At 47.3% G+C, this 16,920-nt stretch overlaps 1 protein-coding gene across 1 annotated transcript; it reads right to left on the bottom strand.

The window, feature by feature from the left end:
• Positions 1–396: 396 nt before the first annotated feature.
• BAMBI (BMP and activin membrane bound inhibitor) lies at positions 397–4,667 on the bottom strand. Its single transcript, XM_054060492.1, has 3 exons — positions 4,447–4,667; positions 1,638–1,928; positions 397–1,202 (listed from the first exon to the last, which is right to left on the bottom strand). The coding sequence occupies exons 1-3, from the start codon at positions 4,520–4,522 to the stop codon at positions 784–786; spliced, it is 786 nt and encodes a 261-aa protein (XP_053916467.1). The 5' UTR covers positions 4,523–4,667; the 3' UTR covers positions 397–783.
• Positions 4,668–16,920: the final 12,253 nt, after the last annotated feature.

Genomic DNA, 16,920 nt, shown 5'->3' with positions numbered 1-16,920 from the left:
AAAAATATCACAGAGAACAAGGATTGAGACGAGGGTGGAAAAACAGCTATAAATAATTAGAAGACACTTTCTGACATATTTTGCACAGAGAGAGAATGCACTTCTCCGTTAACAGAGGAAGAAATGTTAGTATACAAAGCTGCAGAAGAATTCACTCCGGTTATGAGCAAAACACAAGAGCCAAGAATTGAGGATATGGATTCACTGCTGCTTGAGTATCAAACAAAGCTGTCACCTTCACTCTGGAACAACCACCTCATTTCCCTCACCCAGTAGGAAAACAGACAGCTAGTTTCCAAATTAATTGTTATTCATAGTGATATCATGCATACCACCCTGATTTGTTTCCCACCATCCCCCTCCCCAACATCATTTTACAAAACAAAAAGTCACAAGCAAGTTTCAGACAAAATATATATATTTAAAAAAAATCTATACAATAAGTCAGGAAACTTAGGAGCTTGCATACAGTTTATTATAGTAACTCAGTTCTCAGCTCCCTACAGTTCAGATTATCCCGGTGACAGTGTTCACAACTTCTAATTTTTGCTTTCCTAACTTTAAAGCAAACAATACATTTGAGTGTATTTTACTCTGTGCAAATAAGACAACTTTTGGAATCCTTCAGAAGAAATATCCAAGGTTTTGTTGCAGAGGTCCTTTGTTTCTCAAAGATGATTTATGAGAGTTTTTGTTTTAAGATAAAGTGCTCCTGTCCAGCAGAACCCAAAGGCCTTGAAGAGTTCAGAGATTAAGTTTAGCTCAGATTAAAAAAATAATTGGTCATACAAATTCCAGCTTCCCATGTCCGCTGTACATTCCCCAGTGGACTAACGAAAGAATTTTATCATTGCTGAGGTCTGAATGTCTCATTTTATCACAGGTCATGCAGCAGTTCTCGTGACCAGTCACAGGCACCATGCATTCCAAGTCCAATTTTGCCACCTGCCCTTTTTTTGAGTGATGTCCATGAAAACTATAGTGCAAACGAGAAAGCATTTGCTGACGTTGATCTTGTAGTCTCTTATTTTCACTCCTGAGCATCCGCAAGGCTAACATGATAAGAAGCACCAAGATCAGCCCACCAGCTATCGGAACAGCAATTACAGCTGCCCTGAACCATAACTCTTTTGAAGAGGTTAATTCCTGCACCTTGGTGATGAGATTCCTGCTGCTGTCATGTTGATATCTGCTCCCTTGTCCTGCAAAAGGGAAAAAATTAGAAGCTTATCTCACTATCAAGACCTGGTTTATATATAAGCAACTCCCTTAAAACATGACACTGGCAAGTTTAAAGACCCACAGCTATAGTCTGTACTATGTACAGAAAATACTCCTGTACAGCGAAAGATGAGGTTCTAAGGCTGTTTATAACATACAATTTCTTATCCTGCCAGCAAATTTAACTATGCCACTGCTTCTTAGAAGTAACATCAAGTTGGCAGTACAGACCTCCAATATTAAGGCAGACAAAAAAAGCTATTCAGAAGAGATGCTCCCCTGCCACTGTCCACCCACTCCTCCCTCTGGTGTCCCTACTTACATAATTAACTAAATCAACAGCAGACATCTAAAGTGTCAACTGTCACCAGCCTGATGGCTAGGAGACAGATTTCACAGAAGCTTCCTTGCCCTACCTGAAGTCTCGCCCCTGGAAGGAGACAAAACATCATGTAGTCCTCTGTAATTGCACATATCTTCATGACAGCATTCCAATGTGGACACGGTGGTGGTGCCAGAGTGGTTTTGTGCTTGTTTGGCTTGGCAAATTTCAGCTGTGCTTGCAATAGAGTCCAAGCAGCCATGAGTAAGTGGGGAATGTGTATTCTGAGGATCAAGCAGCCTGGAGAAGCAGGCGCTAAGCTCAGATTTGCACATATAGCCGGTTGCAACACAGTGTGCAGCATCACAGTAGCATCTGATTTCACCTAAAAAATAAAAATTGTGCAAGAAAGGTAAGAATTTGGTCCTTTAAGGACCCTCACTAGGTATTCTTATTAGCCAAGAGCATTGTACGACCAAACTCAGTACAAGCTTTATGGTACTCCTCTAGACTATAAATCCATGAGCGCAGGGGGTGTTCCCTTCTCATCTCTGTACAGTGCCCACCTAACTGTAACCTTAATCCCTGCAAATGCCTTGAGGTACTTGTTTTAATTACTAGTACTACAGTCCTTTGAATTAAAGCAAGAACATTTCACTAAAACAGAGACTGGGGGAGGGTGTGCGAGGAAGGTCACTGGGGCCTTTACTTCCAAGGTAAATCACTAACAAGACCATTTTATAGCAACTTCCACTCACTATCAGAAGTTGCATTAAGCCACATTTAAAATTAAGTCCCAGTTTTAAAAGCAATACACACCTTCAGCCCTATAAGGAAGTCACATCTATGTTTTAAACCACTACTGTAGGAACAGTATTCTATTTTTGTAAAGGTAATGATTCTTTCAACTGGACGTAAGCACACAACAAAAATACTGGGTTTAAATGTCTGTGTGACAAATGACAAAAAAATCGGAACTGCTGAATTGTTTATTACCTCTCAATAAATACTGTGCCAAAATTTAAAAGATTTAACTAACACCTTATAAAGTTATTAGCTAGAAACAGTACCATCTAAATCTCCCAGACAAGAAGTTTTTAGTCTGTGAAACTGGGAAAACATTTGTAATTTCTCCAGAAAAATTCTTTAAGTAGCTATTCAAGCAAAAAGGTTTTTTTTATCAGTATAGTAAAACAGTGCCGTTTATAATTAATCTGTTCACTAGAGTCAATGTCTCTCAAGTCAAATGTAAAGTTATTAAATGAGGTGAAATTGCGAGGCTAAAAGCTCCCTTTTGCCCCTCCCCAGTTCTGCACGAAATCCAACATGCGGTCAAAAGGGGAAACACTTAGACTGAAAATCCTCTACTGGCTCTATGAAAAATCTCTCGGGAAACCTCAAAAATTTCTGAAGGAAGCGATAAAAAGTCCCCTTCACAAAACTTTTCATTTTGTGCTCTCCAAACTGCTCTGGTACAAATTATATGCGTCCTGTGCTGTAGGGAAAACTTACTCTCTCTAGGCAAGCTGCAAGTCAAACCTAATTCCATGTGCTATCGATCCAAGGTGTAGGAGGAAGCCAGAATTTGGAGCCATCCTTACAAGAGTGGACTTAAAAACTACTTCTAATGTGCCTGGTGTAGTTATCACCGCAGCATCAGGGCTTTGAAGGTCAAACGAACTGTCAGATGTCTTCCTTCTACAGCCTGCGCTCCAAAACTGAACCTAGATGCTGCTCCGCTGACACCCTTTTTTTTCCTGGTGCTCCCTTGCACCCCATATTAAGCATCCTGAAAGACGTTAAAAACCATTCCAAACAAGTTAACTGCCCCTCTTCAGTCTACCTTAATACTTTCCAAAAATGCTACTGGGGGCTCCAGGCCTTGAAGTTCCCGCTGCTCTTTAAGAGCTCTGCTTAATCGAAGCCAAATGATGGAGTGTCTCACTGTCTCCAGCCCGATTCCCTCGGGCTTTCAAACCGAGTAATATAATTATTTATGAATTCACACACACTGTCACCCAGCGTGCTATGGAAAAAAGATTCAACCGCGTTCTAAGCATCCTATGTGATAGTTTCTTCTTAGTCTCTCCGAAAAAAAAAAATGATTCTCATCATTTTCTCACTGTATGAGAGTTAAAAACAAGATGCAAAGGAACACCACCAGCGCTGACAGTCCTCTCAATGAGTCTCAGCACAGCACGGGAGGAAAGCGAAACAATACACATACTTCCCTTTCAACCGTTTATACAATCCTGCTTAAAATTCTACATTTCATTGACACAAGACAATCTTACAACCAAAATCCGACGGGCTAATCATCGGCTTAATTCAGCCGCTTCTTAATTAAAGCCAGGTTTGGGGTGAAACAGAATGGACTTTGTATCACTGTATTAAAACTGTATTTCTGTCAATTCATAAAGTTTCTTCCTGCGCTATGCAAAAGGCCAGAAAGGGTACTTCGTATTTTGAAACGGCGAACAATGCCCTTCTGTTCCCTCCTCTCTCTTGTTACTGTATGTAGCTATTAAAGAAAAATGTCTGCTTTTAGTCAAGATGGCTACAGGAGAGACTGCAGGCTTCCCTTAAAGCTTTTGAAGTCGGCGGCAGCCAGAACTCTGTGATCCCCTAATTATATCATTATCAGGCACATAGTTTCAGTATCTGCGACTTCACATCACTGGGTCGCTCCCCGCTTTGATGGGGCCAGCGGGCTCCCCCCTGCACGGGCTGTTATTTAGGGTTAATTACAGCCTGCCTCGCACAATAAATAAACAGGGTCGCGCACCGTCCCGGCGCTCGGGCATCCTCCGCCTCCTCCCCGCCGTCCCGGGCGGGGGCGGCACCGGCGGCCGCGGCCACAAAGGCTGTGCGAGGGATCCCGCACCCCCCGCACCCCGTCTCACCTCTGGTGAGCAGCACGGCCATGGCGCACAGCTCCAGTTGCAGCCAGATGAAGATGTAGCTGGAGTGGCGATCCATTTACCCGCCCCGCAGGCACGGCCGAGCCACGGCCGAGCCGCCGCCCCGCCGGGGCGCCCCGGAGCCGCTCAGCGCCGCTGCGGCGGGGACGGCGCCGAAGGAGCGACCGCACGGCAGTGCTGCCCCACTGACACGGCGGCGGCGCCTCCCGCCCCGTAAATACCGCGGGCGCCGGGCAGCGCCGCCCCACGCCGCCCCATTGGCCGCGCCCCGCACCGCCCCCGCGGCTCCGCGGCGCCCCCGGGCGGCGGCTCCGGGCGGTCCCGCTGCGTTCGGTGCCGGGCGCTGAGTGCGGGTCACGGGGGCGGCTCTCTGCGGGGGCTCCGTGAGCAGATGGAAGCGCTCCGGTGCGATCTCGGCCGAGCTGCGTGCAGCGAACGATCGGCACGGCAAAGCGCTCGCTCCGTGCGGAAAGGCAGAGGCTGGATCCTCCCCGCCGGTGCCGCCCCGCCACCAGCCCTTCCAGCCTTTCCTGCTCCGACGCTCAAGGCTATACCGGGATGCAAAAGTGTTGCAACACGTCGGGTGCCAGGAGTTTCGCTGCAGCGGGGTTTTCATTGGCAGGTTGTGAGCAGCCTGCGCTCGGGCTCGGTACGGCGCGGAGCTTGCTGCAGCTCGGCTGAAAACAGTGGGTTCGCACCCTCCCCACGGCGTGCGGGGCTCCTGCGCCTCCCCCGAAGCTCCTCGGGGTCTTCCCCGCTGCTGGAACGTCCCGGGGTTCAGAGCCGATAGCAAACACACCCACGGGAACTACCGTCCTTCCAGAGTTTCCTTTATAAACCAGCTGTTGGGAATGGAAGCAGGAGGTGATGTTCCACCACCGCGCTCTGACACAGCTCCTCTAGGTCATGTTTAGTTTGGATAGTTTTCCCTCACGTGTTGGTCCTGAAAACAACGCGCCCCATAGTTAAAATTTCTTTGCTAAGTTTTCTCCTTTCTGTTCTCATTATGTTTTATAAGCCTTGATTCCTCCAGCATTTGCACACCGACTGTTTCCCATTTATGGGCAAAATGCTTTCGGTATTTGGGTCCATAGCTAGTATTAAAGCTGCTGGATGATGCAAAGACAATAAGTTAACAGCAAAAATTACTTTAGAATTTTAATTTGAAATGTTTTGTGCGTCTTTAAAGGTGTTTTCTGTTCAGGACACGATACCTTGCGATGGAGACATTCCTCCCCTGAAAGAGAAAGGAGGAAATACAAAATCTGAGATCGAGATAACCCTAGTTTACTTTGGCAGAGGAGCAGACTGGATCTCCAGCTAATTAGTGCTGATTCCATCACACATTATAATGGTTTTACTGCGAGTCTTGCTATTTGCATATGTATAAGATAGATACACGTGTGCTGCACCGCAGCCTTTACACTTACGTTATACATATTTGCACTCCACCACAAAGTAATTTTCTAATTCTTGTTTCTGTTTAGAAATTACAAAAACAGCGAGATCAGCCAAGCCATATCTCCCACTCTGGCACCAGCTATCAGACACTCATTTGCAAACATACGAAAATATCATTCATTATAATTCAGAATCATTACAGCAACATGTGCAATTCTGTTTCTCCTGTTCCTACTGCTGGTGACAAGCGCATTTAGCAGATCTCATTTGCCACATGTGATACCGACAGACTGGAAATGGCTTTTATTCGTGGAGCCACATTACTGCACTAAGTAACATGAGAGACTCCCTGTATATTATAAACATCCTGGCCGAGGGAGCAGGGACAGACTGGCCAGAAGGCAATGTGCTCAAGATCAGCTTTGAGCAGCAAATTTCATTGACAGCTGTCAAGCTTGAATTGCGAGCTACATTTTACTGTAAAAAAATTGCTAATTCTGTATGCTACAAGTGATTGGAGGGGTGGCAAAGATCACTCCCAGCCTTGATTCCCCAGAAAGCAACTAATTTAAAGACTCTTAGGAACCTGTGGATCAAGACAGGGTGTCAGGAGTCTTTGACTGACTTACCATGTCTTGTCACTCGCTGGTCCTTTGGTTAGAGAGCTGAACAAGGATGGCATGGGGTCCTCTCACAGACCATAACATAAACAAAATAATTCAGCTTCTGCAGCGCTAATTTGCTTTTATTTTAGAGGCAAGAGCAAACAGGGCCAGACTGGCCTGTGAAAAAGGGACAGGAGACAGACCCAGCATAAAGCAGTAATAACAACATGTTCTGCAACCAGAAGGAATGTGGGATAATGACTACAAGGAACCATCAAGGAAAGCGTCAGGAGCCCGAGGCCGCATGACGTGTCTCCAGCAGCCATGGGAGAGCAGCCTGGAGCCTCCACTTGAACGGACTACAGAGCACAGGGCTGCTCCCTCCCACCAGATACAGTGAAGCCCTTTGAAACCAGCATGAACACAGGACCTGGTTGCACAATCAGCCTCTGGGCACCTCAGGGAAAGGGACTGCTTTGGGAAGCACCTCACAGGAGCACGTTCCCCACTGCATCAGCTCAAAACTGTGTGAGAGATGCAAAATTTTATCTTTAAGAAGATGAAATTCCCAAACAAAACAAGAGATCCATCCAAAGAGATTTTGCAGGTCAAAATGCTAGTTTGTTTTTTTCACTTCACTTCACTTCACTTCACTTCACTTCACTTCACTTCACTTCACTTCACTTCACTTCTTCCCAATAGTAGCAGTGCCAAGTTTCTGCCAGGAGGACTTCAGTATTGGTGGGTCCCTCCAAAAGACCAATTCAAACTAGCATCCAAGGTTCTGAACTATTTCAGACCAGGACTTCTCCTATTAGGCAAGTGGCTGCTCAGCATAAGGAGTGCTTTCACCTACAATCGCATTGAAGAAAAAGCCCTTTATTTTCCACTGGGACCATGTGAGCAGTGCAGGAAAGTCTCCTTCCCTATGTCAGCTGGTGAAATCCTTCGGATGAAATCCCAACCACATCCACCACCTACTCCAGAAGATCCATGTGCATGAGAGAGCAGCACAGACACAATAGGATGACTGGCATGAGGGGTTTAGGTCTTTCCCAGATCAAGGAGCAAAATAAGACAAGCCAAGACAGAGGCCGAGCTGGCAGCACTTTCTTAGTACATTACTTTAAATGAAAGAAAAGTTCCTCTCTGGCTCTGGAGGGGAAATCAACCTCCTCCCTTTGTATTGCTTCTTTCATATGTTCCCTTATTCTTTTTCACATTAATTAGCACCAGCACCTGTCCCTGCTGTTCCTGTCTACTGCATACATGCCACCAGCAGCAGTGTGCCTGTAAAACTGACTAAAAGGAGTTGAAACCCCAGCCTGCAAGTGTCCCCGATTTAAAAAACTAGCCCTAGAAAAATGGTTTGCAGTGAAAAGTAAGTCCCTCATCTGGCAGCTTTGAATATTATCACAAATTCCTCACCCTTCTATAAACTTTCCTGGCATGCTGGCAACTTGCCACAATTCCCCTCGAATGTTTGGATGTAACCCTTCAATCTATCTCTGACAACAAACATGTTAACACAGTATTCTCTTCCTGTTTGAAGCCCCCCACCGATCTCCTCCCCCCTCAAAAAAATTTAGGAATTAAAAAAAAAAAAAAGAATGGGTAACAACTGCAGTTTAGAAATGCATCCAAGTTCACCTCTATAGTCAGGGCAACACAGCAGCCCTGTTCTCGGGAAACACATTCCTTTGAGAGCTGAGGATTTGCAAACTGCTGGATTTGCATGTGCACACTAGCGTTTGCCAGTACTGCCACATAAGATGCTGGTTTCACTAGCAAAGAAAGGTTAGTGCTGCTACACTGCAGCCATTTCAAATTGGTGTCAAAAGCAATGTTTGGGCACCATATCCATTCTTTTTTGCATCTTGAAATTATGATTTGGCTGGGAATTTCTCATTTGAACATTACATATAGTTTTAAGAACTGTGACTGCTTAAAGCATCTTTGGAGCAATATTAATCAGAACAGTATTTTTTGTTGTTAACTGCTCAATACAAGCCAACAAACTTTCTTTTTCCAGTTATTTTGCTAGCATTTTGCATATGATACTCAAAGCTAATTCTACTGAATTACCTTTATTTATGCTGATTATTACCTTTAAAAACTAATTAAAGCTTAAGCTAGCATAGCTATGCGCTACATAAAGCCCAGGGGGCAGGGAACATAATATGGCTCTATGCAATTTCTTTGGTTTCCCACTTCTATCGCTGGCCATGGATTTATTGAGTCAAGTAGCCATTTCAGGAGCAAAGACTGTAGAGAGCCCCAAGCCTGGCTGCCTCCCCAGCCGCTCGCGGTGACAGACAGGCTGCCAAACAGACTCCCGCAGGTGAGTAAATCCCAAGGAGCTTTACCTCCCACGACTGGGGCAGTTCAAAGGGGTGGACGGAGGGCCGCACACTACACACCTGCTCACTTTCAGCAGCAATTAGCACGTCCCCAGTGAAACTCAGTTGCCTGCAAACTGGAGGAGGGGAGTGGTGTTCCAGAGATGCTCAGTGATATCTGCACAAATAAAATAAAAAGGAAACAAGGCTTAGAAGCATCCACTTCTCCATGCACATGTGGTCTATCATCCAGATAGCCCCAATCTGCATTCCCCTCCAGGTACAGGGCATGATAAAGAGACTCTTCTTAAGGAGACCAGAAAGTGAAGCACTTCCTGCCTTGCTTATCAGTTAACTTTTTTTTTTTTATTATTTAAAACTAACCCCCCCTGCCCCCCGAAAGAAGCCGCACTCCCGTTCCTCCCAATCAATAGGATGATTTGCATTTATCCTCCTGGAGGCATCGCTGCCAGGACCGGGGCCAAAGCGATCCAATCGATAGGGGGAAGCTGGAGCGCGGCTGGAAAAGAAGCAGCAGAGAGATTCCCCCAGGGAGAAATGCAAAACACTGGAGAAAGGCAACAATTATTGTAATTGAAGGTAATGAGGCCGAGGCGCCAGCTCCTGCTCTGCTTAACATCACTCAATACAAAGCGAGACACAGCTGAAGGAGGCAGCCCGCAGCCCGCGCCCGGCCCCGCCGCAGCCGCCGCCTTATCTCCTAGCACAGCCCCCGCGGCTACAGCCCCCCGCCGGCTGCTCCGGGGCAGGCTCTGCCGCCTGTGCGGATAGCCCAGCACCGCCGCTCCCCGGCGGGCTCTGCCGCCTGTGCCCATAGCCCAGCACCGCCGCTCCCCGGCGGGCTCTGCCGCCTGTGCCCATAGCCCAGCACCGCCGCTCCCCGGCGGGCTCTGCCGCCTGTGCCCATAGCCCAGCACCGCAGCTCCCCACGCGTCTGGGCGAGACACTCTGGGTCTGACCGCTCTGCGGGTCACGGATCCCCTTTTCCTTTCCACAGGGAACTCCCGTGTCTGTAGCTTGGCGTATTTACCCTCAGTGTGCACTGGAAGTCAAACACTGAGCACCAAATCTTTCAGCCAAGGACAAGTTTGAGGCCTGTGGCAGGACAACAAATTCAGTCCCAATCCCTTAACCTTCACTCCTCCCCTGCACACCCCGTTTCTGCCATCCCGGCCTCGCTCCTCTGCAGCTTCCACAGGGTACGAGGAGAAGTGGGCAGAATGGGCTTGTCTGGAGGGCAGAGAGATGCTTGAAGAGAGCTGCTCGTCTCCAGCTTTCCTCTGGCTCTATCTGGGCACGGTATAGGTGTTTGTATATCATAGAATCGTGGAATGGTTTGAGTTGGAAGGGTCTTTCAAGATTGTTTAATTCCAAACCCCCTGCCATGGGCAGGGGCACCTCCCACCAGCTCAGACTGCCCGGGCCACATCCAACCCGGCCTTGAACACCTCCAGGGATGGGGCAGCCACAGCTTCCCCGGGCAGCCTTCACCACTCACGTTGCGAAGAATTTCCTCCTTATGTCTAGTGTAAATCTGCCCCTCTCCAGTTTATACCCGTTGCCCCTCGTCCTGTCACTACGAGCTTTCGTAAAGAGTCCCTCCCCAGCTCTCCTGCACCCCTCTAACCCGGCCAAGCACGTTTGCTGGTATTAGAGCAGAGCTCACATCAGCCTTTGTCAGGGTCTTTGAAGGGAAGACAACTGCATTTTCACCTTTGATACCTCGCGCGCGGAGCCCCGCTCGCCGCGCCGGCAGCCGGGCGGGGGGGACCAGCCCCGCTTCGGCTCTGTCAATCCTCCCCTAGGTCAGAGCAGCGGGGCCGGAGTCGAAAAGCCGGGAGGGAGGCAGCAGCCCCGGCGGCTGCAGCTCACCGCGGGCACGTCTTGCCCTCTGCTGGCAAAGCCAACCTTAGCAGGAAGATGCCAGAACCCTCTCGTACAGCCAGCCTAGGTATTTGTCCTGTGCGAACGAGGGTCTAAAAGGTGCCAGATAGCGCTACAGCCGCTTTTCGAACAGGAGGATGCAGCGGCAATTCCACTGCCAGAACAGCTAGAGCAACGCAGGACCAGGGGGTGCCCCGGGGTGGGATGGTGGATGAGGTTTGGGATTTCATAGGAAGGATTTCACCAGCTGACATGGGGAAGGATAGTCTTGCATGTCTGCACTGCTCACATGCTCCCGGTGGAAAATCAAAGGGCTTTTTCTTCAATGTGATTGTAGGTGAAAGCACACCTTATGCTGAGCAGCTGCTTGCCTGGGAGAAGTTCTAGTCTGAGATAGTTCAGATCCTTGGATGCTTGTTTGAATCGGTCTTTTAGAAGGACCCATTAATACATCAGCTCCTACCCCTGGCCGCACCCCCCCCCCCCCCCCCGGAAATTAACATCCAGGATTCAACCATCATCTCATGAAACATCCATGCAAAGGTGTTCCATGTCATAAACTGTACCTAAAAAGTCAAGCACCGCCTATCCGATCTGAGTTATCAAGTGTCTAGAGATAAGGAATGGCAAATATTAGGAATTCACTTTAGATCCCAAGTGGGAGAAACCATTAGTTATGTCCTGACACAGCAAAGCATGCATAAAGGAGAGAAAGGAGAAGAGAGGTAGCACTGTAGTCATGACACGGTCAAAAAGCCCTGGAAATTGAATATCACTGTAATAGGACAAAACATACAGTTCAAGTAATATTTATTACAGAAAGCTGTGGTTCAGATATAGCACAGCTAGTGAAACAGTCATGTAGGGTAGTCAAAAAAGAGCTTTTTTTCAAAAAAAGAGCCTGTTGCCTTTCTAAGGAAACATCCCAGGGTCATATTTGCACATGAAAGGCAGACTGTCCATGACTTAGATCACAGATGTCAGTTCCTTGGAAGATTTACACCCAGCAGTCGAAACCCCGGAGCTGGGGGGCTATGCAAGGTTGTTCTCTGCTCTTACATATTAGTGTCGTCAGCAGACCCTCCACAACAGCAGCTCTAAAAGCTTTCAATGCTGACAAAGAAGCTCTGCAGTGATGGTGCTCAGTATTAGTCAATATTTATTGCTCAATCTCTATTTTCTGAGCCACATATTTCAGAACCAAACACCAGAGACAAGGCAGTCAATGCGAGTCGGGAAAACCTATGCACATTATAACAGACTGGAGTCTCAGCTACTTAAGTCGGCAGAATTCTGTCAGTTTACACCAAGTTCTGACAGGCATTTGTAAATGCAATAGGAAAGGCCAAAGGTAAGCTAGATCTCAGAGTAAGGACCAGCAACTTCAAGAAAATGGATATGTATCTTACTAAGACCTTAATAATTCAGCCCCAGAAAGCTGCTGTTTGAAAAATAAGTCAGCAAGACATCTAAGTACAGACATGCAATAAAAATAAAACCTTAATTCTCACTTCACCATGAAAACCAAAAGAGGCAAGAGTATTTGTGAGGTATAGGATGTGAGGAGCTGGGAGTCAGTAAAGACTGCTTAGCTTAAATTCTAGCAGCATGAGGTGGTACGCTCTGAGCTGGCCAGGAGGCCACAAAGAGAGAGCGTGGAGGTTTCTGTCCTCTGGCTCTTGGGCAGGATCAGTAACTACATCCAAGACAGCTGGAAGTTCTGAAAACTGGAAGCCAGAAAAATCATAAAATAAGGAAATAACATGACAAAAGGAGCTGCAGTGAGCTTTGGCAGATAGGTGTTAGGCTGGAGGCACGGAATGCCCCAGCTGCTGGGCAGGGCAGGATCTGAAGACCAAAGCCCATCTCCGGTGAGTTTGACTAAGAAGGGTGAAGGTAGTCATGTCCTCAGCCTTCTGCCATCCTTCCCCGAGGGACTCCCACCCTTGTGGCAGAGACTGCAGAAGGCATCAGCCATCCACAGCCTGTCACTGAAGCACCCAAGGAACAGGTTTGGGTGCTGTCCTGCCACCCTCCAGTGAAGAGGATAATTTCAGCTGGAGGACACACACAGCTCTTGCCAGTAATATCTTGAGATGCCACATGGGCGGATCTTTAGGAGCACTGTGAGATTAAAGGCAGATCAGGCAGAGAAAAGGATGGGTGGAGGGAAGCAGAGCGCTGGCAGAAAGGTATACCACATGGAACAGAAACTCAAATTCCTCACACCCCAGGTCTGAGAGGCAGCAAGGGGGGAGGGGAGAGTTTAGAGAGCTGATAATTCTGGAAGAGGGAAGAAGTGTGACCCCTATGTTTTCATAACCACTAAGGGAAAGAGTGCAAGGCATTGAGGTTACACGGGACTAAGAATTAAGAAGCCTCACAATAAGAAAGCAGTCCTGCTTATTCTCAGAGCATCCTTTATAATGCAGAGTATTATATAGCAGAGGGGGACATTAAAGTGAGGTCCTCCCTACAGGTAAATGCCTGTGAGGAAGGAGTGAAACATGAGAGTTAAAGGCACTGGAGTTGAGGAGCAGGAGAGTGTTGCCCAGAGCCCCAGAGCCAGAGCTGCTGGGCAGCCACCACCGAGCTTTGCCTGCACCCTCTGACTTCACATCTCTGTGGTGCCAAATGTGATTGGTGCTTGCCTCCTTCAGGCTACCATTGCCTTCCTCTGCCATCCCTGCAACATGCAGCTTTTCCACTTTTTTTGTTTTCCCTACTGTAACACATTTAGGGAGGGGATAGTTTTCCTTCTCTATTTTTTCCTCCTCTATTTTTTCCTCCTCTATTTTTTCCTCCTCTATTTTTTCCTCCTTTCTGTTTATAAACACAATAAAGTTATAAAAAGGAGGTAGTGAGAGTGTCTTTGTTGCAATCTGAGAGACAGTGATCTGGGCGGTGAGGATCAACCTCCTACCTACTAAAACCAATAAAGAGGCTGAATTATGGTCTTCAGCAAACACACCAGTCTGACACAGACTGTGAACGTGCTGGACAACTGCTTTGTCTCATCTTCTTTGCTTTTGATACTGATGGTAGAACTGGGCTGTCTGCGCCTGCTGCAGCCCTGCCTGCTGCACACCCCTATACCCTGGCAGGCAGGACCGTGTCCTCAAAGTGGCACATCCTTGACTGCCTCCTTTTTCAATCAATTCCATCAATTCTATCATAATCTAGTTCTCAATTTTTTCTTCGCTGTCAGAGTCCTGTTGAAACAAAATTGTATCGATCTCTTTAGACACATTCAGCCTGGTACTAGTTGTGTCTGTTTAGCCCTGACTGGGGAGCCCGGCAGGCAGATTAACCTTTCCTTCCCGAGTGCAGATTTTAAACTCATCTTGTTCTAACTATGGCAGTAACAGAAGGGTGGATATGAGAAGCCCTATTAAGAGAAACTGCTGCTGAACACTTATTGACTGCCTGTAGCATGACAAAAATCAGACACAACCACCTGCATTAATTGGTATACCTGTTGTTAGCCCTAGACACCTGCATTTCTAAATCAATTAGGATATATTAATCTGAACTGCATTCCCATAAATGAAGCTGGACTCGAACTACATGCTAAGGAACAGGGGACCCTGTGAGCTGCTATTTTCAGAGCAAGAGCAGCACGGGGGAGTGCTGGCACCAGCTCTGCCCCCTGTGCCCCATTCGGCTAGCACCACTTCATTTGAACCAATCTCTTTGCCCTCCCTGAAGCCCAACAAAGTTGGCTAATTCATAACACAAGTGCCAAGTGAAACAATTCTATTTCCAGTAGCAGGAGGTGCCGCTCTATTCAGCCCCAAGGAGCCTGGCTCAGGATTTCTCTGCCTGTTTGCCTGGCAGCTCTGCCCATTGCCCTTGCTGCAGCAGAGATGGCACTTAGATGCCCAAAGTTTCTTTGCATGCACTAGACATAATTTTTGTACCATTAAAGCAAAAGAAGAGCTCATTAAGAAAGTGAAGGAGAGACAGAAGTGAAGGGAGAAGGAGAAGCAAAGGTCACTTATTAAGATGAGAACAACACCAGCACCAGCTGAAGATGCTCGGAGGCTATGGGTGGGAGCCTGGGCATCCTGCCAGGAGAACCTTCCTCTGGAGTACCGCATGCCTCCTCCTCCTGCCACTCCTGGGCAGTTAGCAGACTTCTCTGTTTCATCCCCTATGTTAAGTGATTTACTGTCCAAAAACTCCTTCTCCCCTGGCCTTCTAAAAGAGAAGTTGCTACCTTTACACCTTCCCTCCACCTGTCTTTGGAGAAATATATTGAAAACGTGTACAGGGACTCTTGTGCCGGCTGTGACTCTCTGTCCTGTAAAGCTGCATGTGGTACAATTTCAGGCTGCTTCCCCGTGACATGGCAGCTCTGAGACACAGTAGCTGGCACAGCCATGCAGGGTTCCAGGGCTTCACACAACTCTGGGGGTTCCCTTCACTCAATGCCAGCCTTGTGCTGGGGTGAGCCTGGTTTATTCTCCCACCCTCAAAAGCTGGGATGGGGAAAGCGGTTAAAATATAGCAGCAGCGGCAAGTGGTGAGGAGCTGAGAATAAAAGTAGATATTTGCACCAGAAGGTAAATCACTTGTGGTAGGAAGGCTTTCTCAAGCATGCTGCATGTCCAGTAAATAGTCACACTGAACTCACCTGAATGCTTTTACTGCAAAGCCAAACTCACCTTTGCTTCTCTTGCTCGCACTGTTTTTCCCTGTGTTTACATACAGAATCACAGAATCACAGAATCACAAGGTTGGAAAGGACCCATTGGATCATCGAGTCCAACCATTCCTAACACTCCCTAAACCATGTCCCTAAGTACTTCATCCACCCGTTCCTTAAACACCTCCAGGGAAGGCGACTCGACCACCTCCCTGGGCAGCCTGTTCCAGTACCCAATGACTCTTACTGTGAAGAATTTTTTTCTGATATCCAACCTGAACCTCCCCTGACGGAGCTTCAGGCCATTCCCTCTTGTCCTGTCCCCTGTCACTTGGATACGAAGCTAGACAGTAGGAATGAGAAGATGCACAAAGCTGTTGAATGAGGTGAAGCAGAGGGAAAATAAGCCAGAACAGAGAGGAGCCTGAAGAGCTAGCGGGGAGAAGGACAAGAAATGAGCCACCAGAGTGAAAAGCAGTGAGCAGATCCAAGAACAAACCCCACAGTGAGAAAAGCTGGTTGAAGCATGTGCTGGAGGAGCAAGGTGAGATGTGCCAGGAAAAAGGGATGCGGTAATGAAGACTGAGGACATGCTGACTGACAGGCACCGGCACTGCCAAACACCCATGTGTGAAAAATTATCCTCCCTGTCCTCTCTAGTGGTGTGCAACTTGACAAGCCAATGACCCCAGCTGACCCTGTGGAGTTGCTGGGACCGACTAGGGGTGAGGGGTAGGTTCAGAGAGAACACAAAGAGGCTGAGATGCATGTCTGAGGAGCAGATGTTTGGCAAGAGCCTTCAGAGACGCCCCCTGTGCAGGACAGTGCTGTCAGGGTCTCTCTCTCTGCAGAAAGGAGCCTACTGCATCCTTCTTGGCAACTCTGCAACAGCACCACATTTTCATTCCTTAAACCTGGTACCTTTCTCCAGAAACGGATAACTATTTCCAGTTTGCCAAGCTCAGGATTTTTCACTGTGCCCAGAAAATAAGTCTCCTCATGGTTTCCTCCATCCCTGACCATCCTGCAGGAGCACTTGAATGAAGAATATCTCACCCTGGCTGATTGATTTTTTTTCCTTTATGATTTCAATGACATAATTAGAAAAGCACAAATGACGTGTTTTTTTTCAGAAAGCATGCTCCTTCCCTCTTTGCTGGCACATCTGGAGCAGTCCTCCATGCTACGTTTGTGTCAGCCATTTACTTCACTTGTGTTGAAAGAAGAGGTTGTCAGAAATCTGGAAATGAAAACTGCCAGGGTCCTACCTTAATCCTTAAAACTACACAGCTGCCTCAGACTCCCTCAGCACAGACTGCTTAAAAATGTGATGATGTGCAATGACTTCTAACCAACAGGGATTGGCAGATAATATGTCAAGAGATACCTTCTCCTTATAAAGCATGTTTCTTCCAGAAGATCCCGAGTCTAGCACAAAAACAGCCAAAATTATTAATTCTTGATTGAATGATTGATTCTTGATTAAATGATTAATTCTTTATTAATACTTGATTAAAAGACCTGTGCCTCCTCAGCTGTGGTGTGGATGAGAATCCTG

The sequence above is a fragment of the Cuculus canorus genome, chromosome 2 (assembly GCF_017976375.1).
Source record: "Cuculus canorus isolate bCucCan1 chromosome 2, bCucCan1.pri, whole genome shotgun sequence".
In the NCBI taxonomy this organism is placed as follows: domain Eukaryota; kingdom Metazoa; phylum Chordata; class Aves; order Cuculiformes; family Cuculidae; genus Cuculus; species Cuculus canorus.
This window is presented reverse-complemented; position numbering and strand designations above follow the sequence as displayed.